Genomic DNA, 18,522 nt, shown 5'->3' with positions numbered 1-18,522 from the left:
TTTTTTTCAAGGCATGAATCCTTATTAATGCTTAAGCATCTTTGGCAATATAAGCACAGCAAGGAAGTTGGAAGGATATAATATCATGGTTAATATTTTGCCGAATACATAACACCAAACAGCTGTAATTTTTTTTTTAAGTAGCAAGGTCTTACCAAAGGAAATAAGCGTCCGATCGCCATTTGAGGGGTTTTTTGTTTGGTTGGTTGGTTGGTTTTTTTATCAGAACTAGCTGAAAACTACTATTTTGCAGTTCACCGTGCAGAGTAGTTTGACTCAGCTCACAGCCTTCTGTGAATAGATGAAACGTAAACCACCACCAGTACAAAGCCAGACACTTCTGAAAACCGCTACTACCAAACCAAACATATTTCTGCTGGTTAGCGCTAGGCAGCAAAATAAGAAGAGCATGCTAATCCAGCCAGAAAGCGGGGGGTTCTCTAGATAAGCACAACGCCCCATACCAGTGCTGGGTTACCGCAGCTTCTCCTTGAAGATTTTGAGATGCCAGTCACTGTGTTGCTGACAAGAGATGAAATCCCAGCGGACTGAGCCCGTCATTTCCAACGAATTTCCGTACCCTGTCAGCAGTCGCAGTGCTACATAGATCCTCCTGACGGATTCCTGGTGATGTATTAACAGTTTACTCTTGCTGATTAAATGCAAGGCAGCCAGACAACAATGCAAATTAGTAAGCAAGAAGAATCATTACCAATTTGATTCATTATGGGAAAGAAGAAAATAATTTCAAATGGAACTATTAAAATAGTTAAAAACACATTTTCACTACGTCCTAATTTCAGTTAATTATACAAAGACAACAAACTATTTAGAAATATTGAGTTTTGACTTGAGAATGGAAACTTTAATAATGGGTGAAGTCAAAATCTACAGGAGCTTTTCGTAAAGACTGACCTCATTAAGAAAGAAAATTCACATGGAATTTAGAATCTGCCTTTAATGATTTAAGACTAAAAGCTAATGGGAACAAACTTGGGCATATAAAATACAATAATTATACAATTATGATGATACATAAAATGACTAATATGATACCGCTCGGGTTTAATAAAATGATATGGGATAGACTGTCATAGTGGCCTCAGTAAATCAACCATACACTATTCAAAATTATTTATCTTTGATTTCTTCTCCCTTACCAACTGAAAGAGCTGCAGAAACCACAGCATCACTGACTGCATCTGAAAACATCAGTTACTCTTGCATGAAATTGAACTTTATGAAGAATAGGAAGTTACTGATGATCTTCAAATTTTGAAGCATAATAGAAATGGTTATCTTTATACATGGCATAATTTAAACATTTATACCCTAGTAATTTAAAACGGCTGAAATGCCTCACAGTTACAGGGTTTACAAATGATAAGTGAACAATCCAGTAACATTTAAAATGCTGCTTTTTCAAACGCCCTATCTCAGCATTCTGCTCCTATTCTATTCCATGGAATATAGGATTTTAATTTTCTCCTATTACAGTAAGCAATCATGCCTCTATCAGCTTTCCATCTTTACAACAGATGTGCATATTCAAAGACCTAAACGCTAACTTCCCAAAACAAATACAGAAATAAAACCAACTAACAAAAAATGAAAAATATAGCCAATTATAACTTTTTAGCCCATAAAATGCCATCAAAAACAGAAAACAAGAAAAAAAGTTTGCTAAAAACGGTCTGTGAAACAGAAGCACGCTAACAGGATGAATTTTACTTTTTTTTTTCATATACAATCAGCTGTAATTTGTCTATTTCAAAATAATGTTCCAGACCTAAAATTAGTATTTATTTATTTATTTATAGGACTGAAATAGCCAGAATATTACTTATTTCGGTTTTTGCTTCCCTGAAAAGCCAGACATGGCTCACTGGCTGGACTGGGTGCTACCTCTTCCAATTCCGAACAGGGAAAATACGCAAGATCAAGTGAATTAAATGAAATGCAGACAACTTTTCTGCAGTCTTTATGAAGAAGAAGTCAAACCATCTATGACAGGTAGGACAATCTGGACAAACAGATTTAGTAAAAATGCATGTATTTGTGTACTTCTTATGCCTATAATCTGTTAAAGTATATGACCGCAATTCAGGAAAAGTTTTAAAGCTTGGCTTTGGTTCAAAACCCCATTCTCGAACGCTTGTGCGTGCGTATCAGGTAAGCGTTTCCATACAGAAAACCAAAATGACCGTCCTGAAACTTCCGTGGGCCTATTTCACATCTGGTCAAAAATAATGTAAAGACAGCAGCTGCATCTCATCGCCTCCGCTTAGGACCTGTCTGCACTCCGATGCAGTGCACATGAAACTACTGAACACAGCCAAGGCCACGCATCCCCACAGCCAAAAAAGCAACACAAAAAAAAAAAAACACTTTTTAGAAGTCTGAGTTTTGAAGATTGAGAGCTGATTCAGAACAAACTCAGTTCTTCAGACTTAACTGGAGATGCGCTAACTTCATTTCACAGCACATCTTTTAAACCCTGACAAATACCTATATACACGAGCCTGCTTCAGCAGCAATTTTGTTTCTTTTCCTGGGATGTTTAACTCCGCTGAAAGAACCTCCATTCCAAGTCTTCAGTATATAGCAAACTCCTATTCGTTGATTCCTGAGGCAGTTCACTTACAAAAGACTCGTACAAAATTAAACAATAAATTAAATCCAAGTATGAGTTCATGATTGGGTTTAAACAAACATCTGTTTCTGAGACAACACAAAACCCATTTAATTTTGTTTTTCTAAAAATTCACTTTAGAAATATGAAGGTGATTTTTCTTTCCTGCATCTTTTAGTTTTCCCATAATTGCACTAAAAGATTCAATCCAGCTCAAATAACTGCAGCTGACACCAAACTTCAAGAAAAAAAAAAAAAAAAAAAAAAAAAAAAAAGGAACAATCCAAGTTTCTTAAACCCAAAAGCTGACTTCATCAACAGCCAAAAGCTAGGCTTTATTGGACCTTATCCTCATTCAGTGGGAGCACAGCAGTAACCGTCCATGCTGCGGAACTGGGACACAGACATTAAAGTCAGTAAAATGTTTTCTTTTGGTCTGCATTAAAGACAAAGCAATAAACAGAAATAAAGCTACAATGGACTCTCCTCATTACATAAATAAAATAAACCAGAGACAATAACCTAAGGCTATATACATCTTGACACTAAGATTCCTTTTGGTTTTAGAATCAATTTGATTTTTCTCTTGCTTTTTGGTAGATCTAAAGAGGAAAACCCACCTCTTCCACCTTCACAGACTCCAGTCCGGAAAGGTTTCTTGACTAAGCTGGAAAAGTAATATGATTATTGCCTGCAAGCATATCCCTAAATTCCTATCTTAGGAGTACAATCACAAATTGAATAGGCAAGAAACCTAATCCCTAATTTTTTTAAAGCCAAATTCAGCAATAGTCAAAGTGTGTAAACAATTAACTACTGCCCTTCTGCGTGTAACCACAGAACATGAACGACAAGGTGGTGTACAACTGCCCTCACTGACCCGATTGCCTCCACCGTGCCCAGCGGGAAGGGCAAAATTTAAAGAATAAGATTACATATCCAAGGCGGACAGACAATGCGCTTTTTCATGCTATTGATTTATGAAAAGTGGCTGTAGGCAGGACAGGGTCACGCATTGCGTGTGTATACACCACACACACAACACAGCCCCCAAAGACGATGGACTTCAAGTCACAGATCGATTAACTCCTGTGGATGTAAAATCATGCAACTTTTGGACATGATTTACAGAGATGTAACCGGTAATCTCCAATCTTCAGCTGCAGAGTGCAATGGTAAAAGACAGACTGGTTTATAGACCCTGTGATGTCCCTGAAGGATGTGAAGAGACCCAAAAGGTCAGTACCTGCTGCTTCCTGATGCTAAGACACCCATGCCCACACTGGAGGATACAGTTTACCCTTAAAAATACAAAATGCAGTTATAGCAGAATAAAAAAAAACCCAATACACTGCATTTAGAGGCCAAATCTCAGCATTCACATTTAAGAAAGACAGTATTTGCGAAACTATTTGATTAATGTAAATTTAGTGGGATAGATTTGTTTTTCCAGGATGTTTGACATCTTAAAAGACTTAGCATTTCCATTAGTCTACCAAAAATCAAACCATTGCGTCAGATAAATTTCTACTTTCAATTATTTTTTTAAAAATTTTATTCCTTTTACATAGCAAACAGATTGTTGCATTATAAAATGAGCTGGAAATATCATAAAGCAGATTAAAAACAACACTGAAGTATCACACAAGGAACCCTTCGCTTCCAGGTCACCTCTGGAGGGTGCTTAGAGACACTCAGTGTGACGTAGAGCTTTACAGCACGAGCAAAAAGGAGAAGCGTTCACCCGACTGCTGCACGCAGGGCACTGAAGTAGCCAATCCCTCTTTCACCCAAACACCCGTCCTCAGGCTGCTGCATGACTTAGGAAGGAGGTAATGGGAACAGTTACATCAAGACTCGCATTTAAACCTGTTTTATAACACTCTTATTAGTACAGTGCCTACAGCATTTTGGATGGACAGCCAATTAGCCGGTTGAAAAGTCTGTCTCGAAACAAGAAACACCCTCGGGAAGGTGGAAACTTACTCTCCGATTTTAGGTTCCCAGCCGTGCAAAGGAAGGTGGCCGGTGCCGCTATCCGTCATACCCCACCGCAACTGCGGCAGAAGGGCTTTCTCAACCACATTCTTCATTTCGTCACTTTTCTCTCCCAACCTTTCTGTTCCCACCCTTCATGGTAAGAGTTCTACTCTACCTCTTGATTTTTAATAGCTCAGCACGTTCTAAACTCACGTCTTAGGAAAGTTTCCTTTTGTATAGAAGACTGGATTTTTCCATTTCGTTTGAACACTCTCTTCTACTGTTAGAAATGAGCCAATTAAAACCACAAAGGTACCTGTAAGCAGTCCTTGCCGCTATCGTATTTACCTTCCCTGAGATAAAGGCACTTGAGAATTATTGACAGATTTTAACCCCACGGTGCCTGCAGAGCTCAAATCTGTCTGCTTATCTCAAACGAGCGCCTAAGGTAAAAAGCAAAGCAGAAGGTTTGAACAAAGCAAGAGAAGGGGGCAACCCAAGCCCATACAGAAAATCTGTTATCCCACCAAAAAACTGAAACAAGTCCTCTTCCGTCTCAGCCCATCTCTGGCTTTGAGTCTTCAGAGTACAACTCGGCACTTCGCTTTAGCAGACGCTTTCTTCTTTCTCTTCCTACCGAAAGGAGCCTATCTCCCTACACGCAAACATCAGCACATTTAGTGGCAGTCATCTATTGTCAGAGCAGACACCACGTTATAGCAAACAAATTCCCTCCAAAAGCAAAAGCCAATTAATCGCGTGTCTTACATAACCAATTTGTTCAAAAGAAACAACCAAAAAAGCAGAAGTTAATTGCATTTTAATATAAAATCTTTACACCTTTTGCAGATGATTAGGTTATTTCACAGTTTGTTATAAAACATTTAACAGTTTTTTTGGTGTGGCGGCTTGAGTGTAGTAACTGCAGTGACACACCAACATGAATTTTAAGTTGCTGCATATGGCAGCAGTACAAATCTGACCTGCCAGCCAGAAACAATATATAAAAAAGTAGAGTATATAAAAATCAGAGCTTACATTTTTCAAAGTATTGAGCTTCCCTTTCCCTTTGTCATCAAAATAAATGGCTCAACACATAGATGGCAGAACTTTTCTGGAGTATACGGCCCAAATTAAATGGCTAAAGGGTAACTGCAGAGGAGCGAAAAATCAAGGCAGGTCTAAAAACAGTTGTAAGTTTTTGGAGAGAGAACTGAGCATTCCAATGAATTTTGCCCCTGTGAAAAATGCATAATTTCACACATTTAATTTTTTTTCAATAAATGAAAGCAGACAGTAAAAAAAAAAAAATACTATTCAAGCAGTACTTGGGTTCTTCAGAGAAGACAAAATTGGAGGTGGGGTGGTGTTTCTAAGTTTACTGAGAGGTCTCTGCAGTCAGATAGAGACACTGCCTTAGTCCTGCTCTGTAAAGAAAATGTAGATGCACGTGTCGATTTAGACATTTAGTCTTAAGTGAAAATATGTAAGTCAGAACTTGCCATAGAAAGCCTTCAGAAACTGCATCATTGCTCCATGTCCTTGAAACGGCCACAGCTGTCTTCCTCGCCGAGGTTCATCCCTACAAAACACTCCACGCTCACACGACACATTTTGTCTCTGTGTGTTCTTAATAGGCTTCCGTTTACCTGCTGCAGTGCAACCTGTCACTTTGGCCACCTCAAATGCCTGCAAGCCTCAATGACATTTTTTTCTGCCCCTTTTGTTCAAGGCTAGGCAGAGTAAAGTCAGCCAGAAGGGTTCCAGCATCAATACGCCACTGGCAGATACTCTTACGAGAGAGCAATTTCCTGCCGAAGAGTTGGCAAGAGCCACTACAAGCTGCCTCTCGGAAATCATCTTTGCCCTAGTTTTGCTTAGTTTACTTATTCAATAAGAGGTCACAGCATTGCCGTAACGTGCCCAAAGTCTGAGAAACTTCAGACGCCGCTTGGTATCAGTGCTCACCACAGGGTGCATGAAGAGAAAAAGGTGAGAATCGAAGTAAAACTAAGAAGCAGAAAGGGACGGAGGTGCATCCACCCCTTGCTGAAAAAGGAAGAAAAGTACAATATTTTTCAAGGGTGTTCTGGGAGGTTCCTTTACAGAGCAGCCCGCCCACACGCTACAGCTTTACAAACATCCTTCCTTTTAATATAGATGCATCCATACATCATTAGGCACTAAGATTAAGTTCACTATATCTTTGTACTGAGCCAACTAGAATAGCACTAATTCTCGGGACCACACAAACCACCTCCTTGCTTTACACAATGTAGACATTTGGAAAGCAAGCAAGCACTTTTTGGTCCCACAGGCACCTACTCAGGAGTCTGAGCTTCTCCATCACTCTCTGCCATTGCAATGAGCTGCCCTCGATCGTCCTTCCCAGGGCCAGTTCTTTGAAGATCTCCAACCCGTTTTTCTCTATGTAGCTCCAGTTCTCCTGGATAGGAAAGACCATCTTCCTCTATTTACCTCAGAAGGAGGGCACCAAGCAGCGTCTCCTCAAAGACTATTTTGCACAGGGGAAGAGAAAGGGAGTTTTATTCTATTCTGCCTACAAGGATCCTTGTACTGAAATTTTGATGAGCACATAGCCTGTGTTTCCAGTCACCTAAAATGACTATTTTTGGGGATCACTTCAGTTCTCCCTCTTCTTTCACCTACGGTCAAACCTCACGAACCGTAAGCAGATACGCCACGAAACAACACATTTGGCTCCAGGCCTTATTAGGATTAGAAAGGTTGTCTGCAACCCGTTACGTGCTGTTCTGGAATTCAAACACGTTAAGAAACTCTTCTTCCTACTCCGCAACATCTGAGTAAGAGCTCACTGTGAGCAATGCTTTGTCACTGATTTCTTATCAGCTCAGAAATCAATTTTACTATTTTAAGCCAGACTTAAAATTTTTACACTAAGACCCATCGCCTACCAGCCCAGCTTCAAGGCAAAAAGTACAGAAATAAGGTTCCAGCCTCTGTCTCATCTGGCTCTTGGAATAGCAATTTTTTCACACAGGGAAAAGTCAACTGAATTGCAATTTTGAATGTACCTCTAAGACAAAAAAAAAAAATACTGTATACATTATAGTGTCCCATGGTGAGAAAGGGTCTTCGATAGAATTAGAATTTGCTTTCTTGCATCTCAAATGCAAATTTCTCTGGATATAGCTCAAAAAATCTGGTAAGAAACAAAAAACTCTTCGGCAATAAAATATTTTTAGTACATAAACAAACCAAAATATTCTCATTTGCATATGGTGCATCTTCATCTCCTCTGACATTTCTTATTTTTATCCTATATGACAATGCTACTCACAAACTAAATAACCAAAAAAAGCAGGCAACATTTCTGATGCCAGATGCTGAAGATCAATAGCTATTTCCCAAAGTTTATGGCATAATTAAAATTTGTAACGGGAATAATTTTCTTTTCAACCCCTCAGGCTAAGCCTAGAATTATTGACTAAGTCAAAGTTATGTAGTGTAGCATTTTTTATTATGTTTATGGATAATATAAAGGATTTTATGGTTTTTACATGTAATCTGGTAAGTATAGAAATAGTAAATAGGAAAAATTCTCCATATTGTCAAAGCAACAGTTACAAACATTTTGTTGTTCAGGTATGTAGGGGACATGAGTTTACATAAATTTCTGTTAGTTAATGATCAGCTATGCTACAATTTATAGGTGGGTGGCCAGAATGCCCATGAGTTAACAGAGAACTGGAATTACAGTCCCTTAGAGCTCGACCGCCATGAAGGCTTTGTTCCGGAGAAGCAGCATCCTGGGGATGGCGTGAAGGCACCAGAGTCCTCGACGCTGCCAGGAGCTGGAGTAATACGGTATCTGTAATTTAATTTACTGGAATAATGGGATGGCTTTATATTTATTTATAACCCGAATGCTCCACCTATGCTTTCTTCCACCCAAGTCATACTGAGAAGAGACTTGAAGAGAGAAGGGAGAGCAAAGGAGAAGAGAGAGAAGTTGAATGAGGACATCTATGCATCACCTCTATGAGGAGAGAGAAAAAACGATTCTGCTGCACAACCAGCATTGCCATGAATTGGGTTTACTGTAACTCTCAGACTTTCAGGTCAAATATACTCAGCTTAGAAGTGAAAAGATGTATATTTGTTTCCTGTCAACCCTAAAAACTCGGCCTTGGGCCGTGGAAGTCTAACTGGATTATTTCTTGCTCATATGTCTCAGTCAATGTCAATGCTAATAACAACACGGGCCAAATTAAACCTTCCGATACCAGTGCAACCCCATTACTTTCATCGCTTTTTCACAAATAAAATATAACTACAAAGTTGGTAAACATTTCTGCTGATGAAGCACAAGAAGAAATACAGTCTGACTCAGCCCCTCTTTGCAGCACTAGCAGGAATAAAATGCAGAAAACTTAATTGTGTTATGAAGGCACATAAAGCTGAGCTTACACAGACAGCAGAAATGCCACTTTTATACAAGCGCTATTTGAAGAAGGAGATGAATATATATACAAATTGACAAAGCCAGCTATTATAGAACTATGCATAGCACTGTAGAGTCACAGTAACATTCAGGCTAAAAATCTCGGCTCCACTTTCTATGACTGCTTCTACAGGCATGGACTTCGTTAACTTTAGGTTATGCTTTTTATTCTCCTGAATGCTAAGAAGGTCTTCAGTATATTCACGGAATGATGGAATGTTCAGAGTTGGAAGGGACCTCTAGAGATCATCTAGCCCAACTCCCCTGCCAAAGCAGGACTGCCCAGAGCACATTACTCAGGACTGCATCCAGGCGGGTCTTGAAAATCTCCAGAGAAGGGGACTCCACCACCTCCCTGGGCAGCCTGTGCCAGTGCTCTGTCACCCTCACCGTAAAGTTTTTCCACGTATTTGAATGGAACTTCCTATGTTCCAACTTGTGCCCATTGCCCCTCGTCCTGTCACTGGGAACCACTGAAGAGAACCTGGCTCCATCCTCCTTCAACCCACCCTTTAGATATTTGTATGCCATAATAAGGTCTCCCCTCAGCCTTCTCTTCTCCAGGCTAAAGAGTCCCAGCTCTCTCAGCCTTTCCTCATAAGGGAGATGCTCCAAGCCCTTCATCATCTTAGTTGCCCTTCGCTGGACTCGCTCCAGCAGTTCCCTGTCCCTCTTGAACTGGGGAGCCCAAAACTGGACACAGTATTCCAGTTGTGGCCTCACCAGTGCAGAGTAGAGGGGGAGAATGACCTCCCTCGACCTACTGGCCACACTCTTCCCTATGCAGCCCAGGATTCCATTGGCCTTTTTGGCGACAAGGGCACATTGCTGGGCCATGGATAATTTACTATCTACCACAACCCCCAGATCCTTCTCCTCAGAACTACTTCCCAGCAGGTCCGCCCCTAACCTATACTGGTGCTTTGCATTCTTCCTCCCCAGGTGCAGGACCTTGCACTTGCTCTTGTTGAACCTCATTAGGTTCTTCTCTGCCCAGCTCTCCAGCCTGTCCAGGGCACGCTGGATGGCAGCACGGCCCTCTGGGGTGTCAGCCACCCCACCCAGTTTGGTATCATCAGCAAACTTGCTGAGGATACACTCTGTCCCCTCATCCAGGTCATTAAATAATATATTGAACAAAACTGGACCGAGTATTGACCCCTGGGGGACACCGCTGGTTACAGGCCTCCAGCTAGAGTCTGTGCCGCTGATCACAACCCTCTGACTTCCGTCACACAGCCAGCTTTCAATCTACCTCACTGTCACCTCATCTAGCCCACACTTCCTCAGCTTCCTAACGAGGATGTTATGGGAGATGGTGTCAAAAGCCTTGCTAAAGTCAAGGTAGATGACACCTACGGCTCTCCCTTCATCCAGCCAACCAGTTATAACATCATACACAAAGCTATCAGATTGGTCAAGAATGATTTACCCTTGGTAAATCTGTGTTGACCACTTCCAATAACTTCCTGTTCCTCAGCATGTTTGGAGATGACATCCAGAATGAGTCGCTCCATTACCTTCCCAGGGACAGAGGTGAGACTAACTGGTCTTTAGTTCCCTGGGTCCTCCTTCTTGCCTTTTCTGAAGGCTGGAGTTATGTTGGCCTTCCACCAGTCTCCCGGCACCTCTCCTGTTCTCCATGACCTTTCAAAGACAATGGAGAGTGGTCTAGCAATAACATCCGCCAGCTCTCTCAGCACTCACGGGTGCGTGCCATCAGTGCCCATGGACTTGTGAATGTCCAGCTTGGCCAAGTGGTCTCTGACCCGGTCCTCCTCAACTGAGGGAAAATCTTCCTCTCTCCAGACCTTCCCCCTTGCCTCCAGGGTTTGGGATTTGCAAGGGACAGCTTTAGCAGTGAAGACCGAATAAAAGAAGGCATTCAGTAACTCTGCCTTCTCTGTATCTTCTGTATAACCACTAGGGCACCTGCCTCATTCACCAGTGGGCCTACATTTTCCCTAGTCTTCCTTTTTCTATTGATATACTGAAGGAATCTCTTATTATTATCTTTAACTGCAGTGGCCAAGCTGAATTCCGATTGAGCTTTGGCCCTTCTAGGTTTCCCTCTAGATAGCTTCCTTATATCTTGGTAATCTTCATAAGTTGCCAATCCCTTTTTCCAGAGAATGTAAGCTTTCCTTTTTTTTCTTGAGATCCAGCCAAAGCTCTCTATTTAGCCAGGCTGGTCTTCTTCCCTGTTGGCTTGTTTTTCGAGACATGGGGATGTCCTTCTCCTGTGCTTCTAAGACTACCTGCTTGAAGTATGACCAGCTTTCCTGGGCACCTTTGCCCTTCAAAACTGTCTCTCAAGGGACACTCTCAACTATGCTCCTAAACAGGCTAAAGTCTGCCCTTCGGAAGTCCAAGATGGCAGAAACATGAAACTGGGAAAAGGCAGAAAGAGCTGCAGCACCACTCTGAAAGCATGGACCCCAAGTACCAAAGTACCAGTGCAGGTCCAAAGGTACCCCAGGGCTCTGCACCAACTGAAATACCGCCCTGAGGTAAACATGACAGTGGACTCTAAAAAAAAAAAAAACAGAAATTAATAATTTGAGCAAAAAGCTCCAGCACTACTACACAGAACACGCACATCTTTCTTGAAGAAGTACACGTGTCATGGTTTCAGCTGGGATGGAGTTGACTTTCTTGCTGGCAGCTGGTGCAGTGCTGTGTTTTGGACGTGGAACAAGAATGGTGTTGATGGCACACTGGTGGTTTTGGTTGTTGCTGAGCTCTCAAGGTCTTTTCTGCTCCTCACACCGCCCCGCCAGCGAGTAGGTCGGGGGTGTACAAAAAGCTGGGAGGAGACACAGCCGGGACAGCTGACCCCAACCGACCAAAGGAACATTCCATGCCATGTGATGTCATGCTCAGCATATAAAGCTGGGGGAAGAACAAGGAAGTGGGGGAACATTCGGGGTGATGACATTTGTCTTTCCAAGTGACCGTTACGCATGATGGAGCCCTGCTCTCCTGGGGACGGCTGAACACCTGCCTGCCCATGGGAAGCAGTGTATGAATTCCTTGTTTTGCTTTGCTTGCATGCACGGCTTTTGCTTTACTTAAACTGTCTTTATCTCAACCCATGAATTTTTTCCTCACTTAATCTTCCAACACTCTCCCCCATCCAAACCAGGGGGTGAGCGAGCAGCTGCACGGTCCCAGTTGCCAGCTGGGGCTAAACCACAACATGACAAGCATCCTTAGAGTTAACCATTGGTTTCCAATGGGTTTTAGCCACTTTTCTGATGTAGATCGAGTAAATCCTTCTTGCTTCTAACTGCTGAAAATGTAAAAGGAACGGTCTTGCAGTTGTTGTTCCCAGTTCTACATACTCCATAAACATGAGATTCCTACAAATTGTCACAACTATGATACAGATATTAAATACAGCTGAACTGCATCCTTACGGAGTTCTTTTTTTTTTCCTCTCCGAAATAATGAGAGCTAGAAAATACCATAACAGGTAATGAAATCACAGTTTTTCTGACAAACTTGTTCTTCTTTAGCAAACCAGGCAGCATTTTGTTCTGTAAGTGTGGACAGGTTGCACAGTTTTCTGTGTAATTAAAAATTAATCTTAGGATATGAAGATCTGAAGTCACTGAAAAGTAATTAAACTTGTTTGCTCCCTCTCCTCTATACCTAAGATATATCTTCAGCTACATTTACTGCTGCAGAAACCAACTGATCTCTGATAAAACATTTGGGGAAAAATATGCTCCCAGAAGAACATCCAACATACATGAAATTTGCCCAAACATTCTCAAGTTCATCTGACAGAGACAGCGCAGCTACAGAAGACTCGTTTCCTCAGTAATTAAGGCAACAATAGTCAACCGCCCCATAACTTTTCTGTGTGTGCTAAATACAGAAGCTCTCAATAACTAATGAAACCTGTATGACAAAAGCAACATCACTAAGCGCAACTCGCTGCTAGAGAGGCCACCGTTTAGGATACTGCCCCAGGATTATACCACCTCTTTTTTGCTGGAGATCAGTGGAGGTGCTGTTTTTCAAGCAAAGGGAAAAGACAAATCAAATAAAATCCCCTCACCACCACCACCTTTTCCACCAGGATTATGAAATGCAATCCCTGTAAAAAAGTGGAAAAAATTCCAGCCACTTCCAGGAAAATTCCAGTACCTGAAGAAGAAGGAAAGAGAGACCTTGTCAGGACCTGCTATGAACGCAGAGCACTCTTTAGATTATGACTAGTGTCATATCTGCATAAGAAGTGTATATAAACCTTGTTTTCTTTTACCTAAACTGCTAAAAGCACGTTGATATTCCCCCTGCGCCGACCTCCGTTCTTTACTTTTCTCCAGTAAGTGACATATTTTCAGAGAGAAGAGGTACGGGAGCAGCCAAAATAAATACAATGCTTACCGCACACCCCGAAGATTGATGTATCGGGGGAAAAACCGACAACTTCCTCTGGATCACTTCCCTGAGTGGCAAACACTGAATCTGATAGACCCAACTGCCGACACGAGCTTATTTCTACATTTAATTTTAAAGTAGCTTTATGATCAAGATTATGAGGAAAAGTTTTCGGACACTTTGCAAACATCATCCTTTTACTATACATCTACTACATTTTCAATTTCAGTTCTATTTATTGCAGCAAGATGCTGCTATCTTGTTTCATTTTCAGGCATATATATTAGGATGCAATCATCTGCAACATACCTCTAAGAACTGGAAAGGATTATAAAAGCAAAACAACAATAATACAGAGCAGATTGGGAGCTGCAAGTCTTGGGTCTGATATCCAGTTCTACAGTGGATTCTCACCAATGGAGAGAAATTCACTGTTATCATGCTTCAATTTATGCAGTTTTCTCAGTTTTAATATGCTTATGTTAGTGAGGATATTTCTGTAGAACTGAAATCCCAAACCCTGATTGATGACCACATAGAAACTGGGAAATCAAAGCTAAAAAAAAAAAAAAAAAGGCATACCTGTGATAAAAGAGTTAAAAGCACCTAAAAAATGTTGAAATGACTTAAACTGAAGTCAAAAGAGCGCTCTGTGCTGATCCAGCTGCTGATGGCTCTGCAGGACTATTTGAATCTCATATTTTTCACAGCACCAGGATAGTGATCAGAACATACTTCTCCAGCTCTCTAGATTCACCACTTTGAAATGAAAGTCAAAAATCTACAGGAGGCAGCAATAAAATGAATTATTTTAAATTACCCATTGTTACTGTACCCGGTTGGTGAATAGAGCCAATCTGTGTAAGAAATGCTGTCACAGGAAACCCTCACTATTATCATTCAAAAAGACCCAAGAAGGGACCCGATGATGTTCTGCTAATAATTGTCCAGAGAGCAAACAGGCACTCAATTCTGAGGACTGGGGTCATCAAATGCAAAGGGGGGAGGAAGCATTTTTACAATGGAACTTCAGAAATACCATCTCTTGTTAGAGAACCCCAGTTAATAACTACAACTGATTACAGCATTCATTAGCATTATTCAGAGCCCTGCTCAAAAACCCAAACCTGAAACAAGCCTATTCTTCATATAGCCTAGCAAAAAGGGTAGACCTGGTGGCCAAGAAGCCCTCTCATTAAGAAAGGGACGCCCGAGACTGAAAAGACACCGTTCTGAAATTCGCTTTCTGGGACATTCCCTTTTTAATTCCAGCTGCCCCATGCAAGCATGCCATGTTCTTTGTGTAACCTCTTGATATTTTCCTATCACCTTCCCCAGCAAAAAGTAGTAGTTGCTTCTTTTAGATCCGGTCTGTAAATGTTTCATGTGACTACATATATATTGATCTAAAAATCAACATCAGAACTCAAGAACAAACCCTAAGGAAAACAAACTTCAGAGCCCAGATTAATTATGGAAAGGATCTGAACTTGCTGGAAATTATTTTAAGAAATATTATACTTATTTAGTCATACATTTATATTAAGGATATATATAATGAAACTAAAGTTTATGCTAATAAACAGCACATAAGGGAGCCCTGAAAAAACCCCAATTTTTCAGGATGGTATATTAATAATGCTCCTCTCATTCTTGCTCGCTTACTGTGCCTCCCGAGAACCACAAGAATAAGCTGCTTTAACTTGAACTTGTCAATTTAACTCTGTCCTCTGTGGGCCAGAGAGGCAAGCATGTATTACACACACTTAGCAAGCAAGCAAGCAAAACTACTATGATCATCCAGCAACACAATACAGGGTAAAATCAATTACAACTCATGTACAAGATCATAAAATTAAAATTTACAGTAATTGCCTCTTTGGGGGCTAATACTGTCATACTCTCCAGTAAACAGTACTTAATCACAGGAAGACTGAATACAACTCATGTGATGGAACGGATCTCGATTCTAAAAGCAAAAAACCCAACAACCACCACCAAAAAACCAACCAACCCCAAGCCACAAGATCACAAGATATTCTCAGCTAGTTGCAGTGCATTTTTGAAGGGCTCTCAGTGCGCTCGCTTGAATGAGGAATCAGTTTATGGCTGGCAGTCAAAGCCCTATTGTTCTGGGCTTTGCTCTTTCCAGTTGTCACAGCCAGGCTGCCAGCCTCCGTAGAAACGGAGGTCTGAAGCTTTTACAGAAGTAGCAGAATAACGACGGAACCGACCCACGAGCTCATTTATTCTCTGAGCTTACTGGACATAGTGCAAACCAAAACTGCTGTGACGGCAGGGTGACCTTATATTTACTGATTGACCAGATGGCGAGAATTACTGACTTACGTAAGCCCCGAGCCGCCGTCACCATCTGACGGCTCTTTGGTGAAATCAAATAAAGGTCTCTGCGTAGTCTTTAGTGCGCAAACCTAATCATCACAAGACCATTATGTTGTGCCCTCAGAAGAAAACGCTTCAGGGAAAGGCAAGGAGTGAACAGGACCGAAACCCTTGGATCCTCAAAAAGGGTTTTTTCACGGCAGAACCGTGCCGCGTGGGTATAGCCCAGCAAGTAGGCTCACGCACCTGCTGCCCGGGCCGTATCTCTCTTCCTAATGAAAAAGTGCAGCCAGCCTCCAGGGCTGTCAATCTGGCACCTTTAGCAACTCATACAAGTGCAAAGTCCTCTAAAAATAAATAACATGAAAAGAAATGCAAGTTCTCTCACTAGCAGTGGTTTTGACAGGTATCTTGAGTAATGCTAATTTTTCCACCTTTTTTTTTGCCTTAAAAAACACACCGGTTGAATCACCAATTATTTTGGACAGTTTCTAAAAACAAGCACACCTGGAAATAACCCAGTACATCAGATTGATGGCAAAAAAAAAAAAAAAATTATACTGAGAGTGTATGTGTGTTTGCATGCACGTACAGACAGAACACTTTTATGTAAAATTGGTATTACTGTGGAGCCCTAATTCTTGTCCCATTTCCACTAATGCAAATGAAGAGAAATTCCATTTGACTAAGCTCACTTACGGTAATGGAGAAAAGGCACAAATGAAGTCAGAATCACAGTCACGGTTCCCAAAAGCCCTATATAAACTACAATGGGCCCCAAATCATTTTACATCAGTTTTATCAATATGATTTTATTAGCAGCAGTGAAATAGCTCCTCGCTTACAGCATGAAAAATAAGAACAAAATTAGGCTGGATATATTTCTGAACAGCATACCCCTGGCACCCTCAAGTCAGATCCTGAATGAAGAAAGAGAAGAAAGAAACAACACTGCCACACCAGAAATGGTGTTTAGACCTGTACGCTACTGAACATCACTTGCTTTTTTTGAAAATTAAAATCTGGATCAAAATTGAATTTGCGAGCGTGTGTTTTCTGTGTAGTATGTACATACTTATTAACACACACCCCCCCAAAAAAGGAGTGGAATAGAAGTTCTCCATGAACAAAATCTGCTCCGATATTAACAGAGTTATTCCCAGTTAACATAGGTCAGAGACACATATTTGAATCCCAGTATAACATGCTTGTGTGTATATAAAGAATAACTACAGGGGAAAAATAGTAACGCAGCTTCTCATTGACGAGGAAGTTACTGTTTCAGCTCTCAGAAACCCATTTGCAAATTATACAACAGCTTGAGGATTCTCGCAAAACCCCAAATAGGCACAAAGCTTTATCCCTTGCCGGTATGCAAAGCAGAGAAAGAGACCAGGAACAGACTGGTAAAGTCGAGTAGAAAAAAAAGCACGGGTTGAATGTCAGGGGGGAAAAAAAAAAAAAAAAAAAAGAAACCAAACCACTGAATGCTCAGAAGGTAAAAATAATGAAATAATTCTGCAGGAAGATAATATTTCCTGGGACGTTAAAGCTGTCTGTTGGAAGAAAAAAGGGCTACTGGGAAAACATTCTTTCGCAAAGCAAAAACTTGACGTTAACGTTGCAAAAGAAGGACTAAGCAAGATTTATGAACTGTTGTGTTCCGGCTCCTACTGAAACTTTAAAACACCTAGGACAGAATACTCCGTTCTTACAGTTAGCCACCCAAGCGGTTCCAAGGGCTGCTTCGCGGGCGCGTGTTGGGGTTACCTTAGCACAGCCCGCAGAAGAAGAAAAGGCAACAACCTGGACTAAGTCAAGAAAGCAAAACGGAAAGCATATCCTTCATCTTTTATGCATCTGCCATGCCCTGCTCGCATGCAACAGGTACTTAATTTGTGCAAAACAGTCGGGCAGAGCACTTCCAAGCTAAAAAAAAACACTCGCAGAAGATTGAACTAAGCTACCAAACGGTAACCTTGACATCCACAGATCACCTTAAGTTTAAAGCAGCCTTTGTTGACAATACAGTGCCGCATGCCTACACGATCTTATCTTATTTTTTTAAACAATGTATTGCAGAGATGAGGGATGTGGATTTCCTCCTTTCCCCAAAACACATGCATAAACACGTCCCCTCGTGTGGACACACAGCACACGCCGCAACAGCCGAGAGCAAAACAAGCTCCTACACGCAGAGACTCACAATGCCCCAAACTTCCAAACGGCAGAGCATTTTGCGGGTTGCACGTGCTTACCTTGTAGGGACGGACTCGGCACACTAGATTCATTCTCTCCCATTTCTAGAAAACGATAAACTCCCCCCGTAAGGAGCCAAGCTGTTTTATCAAGTTGACTCGGTTGCTGCGCAAGTTTTGACCTCCCGACTTTCAGCTGCAGCACAGTAACCGTATACCTGACTTTCTTCTGTGAATAATTAGTATCCTGCTTCCTGAGCTACCTGGGCTTGCCTGACCTGTTTCGCTATAAACTGACATCATATCCTTTGATCTCCTGTGATTACCATGTGCTTCGGGCAACGCTGCTTTGTCTCCTCCTGGACTCTCCCACCCTTTCCTTTCACTTTCACGCAGACAGCGATCTGAAGAATATTTCTTTTTCCTGGCAGGTGTTTTAGTCAAAATGCCAACAGAAAGTTTGCAACTGATTTTAAAGACCCTCCGAATTT

General features: G+C 41.4%; 1 protein-coding gene across 1 annotated transcript in view; it reads right to left on the bottom strand.

Moving 5' to 3' along the window:
• NAALADL2 (N-acetylated alpha-linked acidic dipeptidase like 2) overlaps positions 1-18,134 on the bottom strand; it is a gene marked incomplete at both ends in the record, with an annotated part of 383,945 nt that extends 365,811 nt beyond the window's left edge. Inside the window, one exon of the mRNA XM_082486918.1 lies at positions 18,092-18,134. Coding sequence (XP_082343044.1) covers positions 18,092-18,134 — 43 coding nt within the window. The remainder of the gene's footprint in view (positions 1-18,091) is intronic.
• Between the last annotated feature and the right edge of the window lie 388 nt (positions 18,135-18,522).

Source organism: Vanellus vanellus (genome assembly GCF_965231255.1).
Source record: "Vanellus vanellus genome assembly, chromosome: 8".
Classification (NCBI taxonomy): Eukaryota; Metazoa; Chordata; class Aves; order Charadriiformes; family Charadriidae; genus Vanellus; species Vanellus vanellus.
Note: the sequence above shows the minus strand (reverse complement) of the source record. Positions and strands in the feature narration are given on the sequence as shown.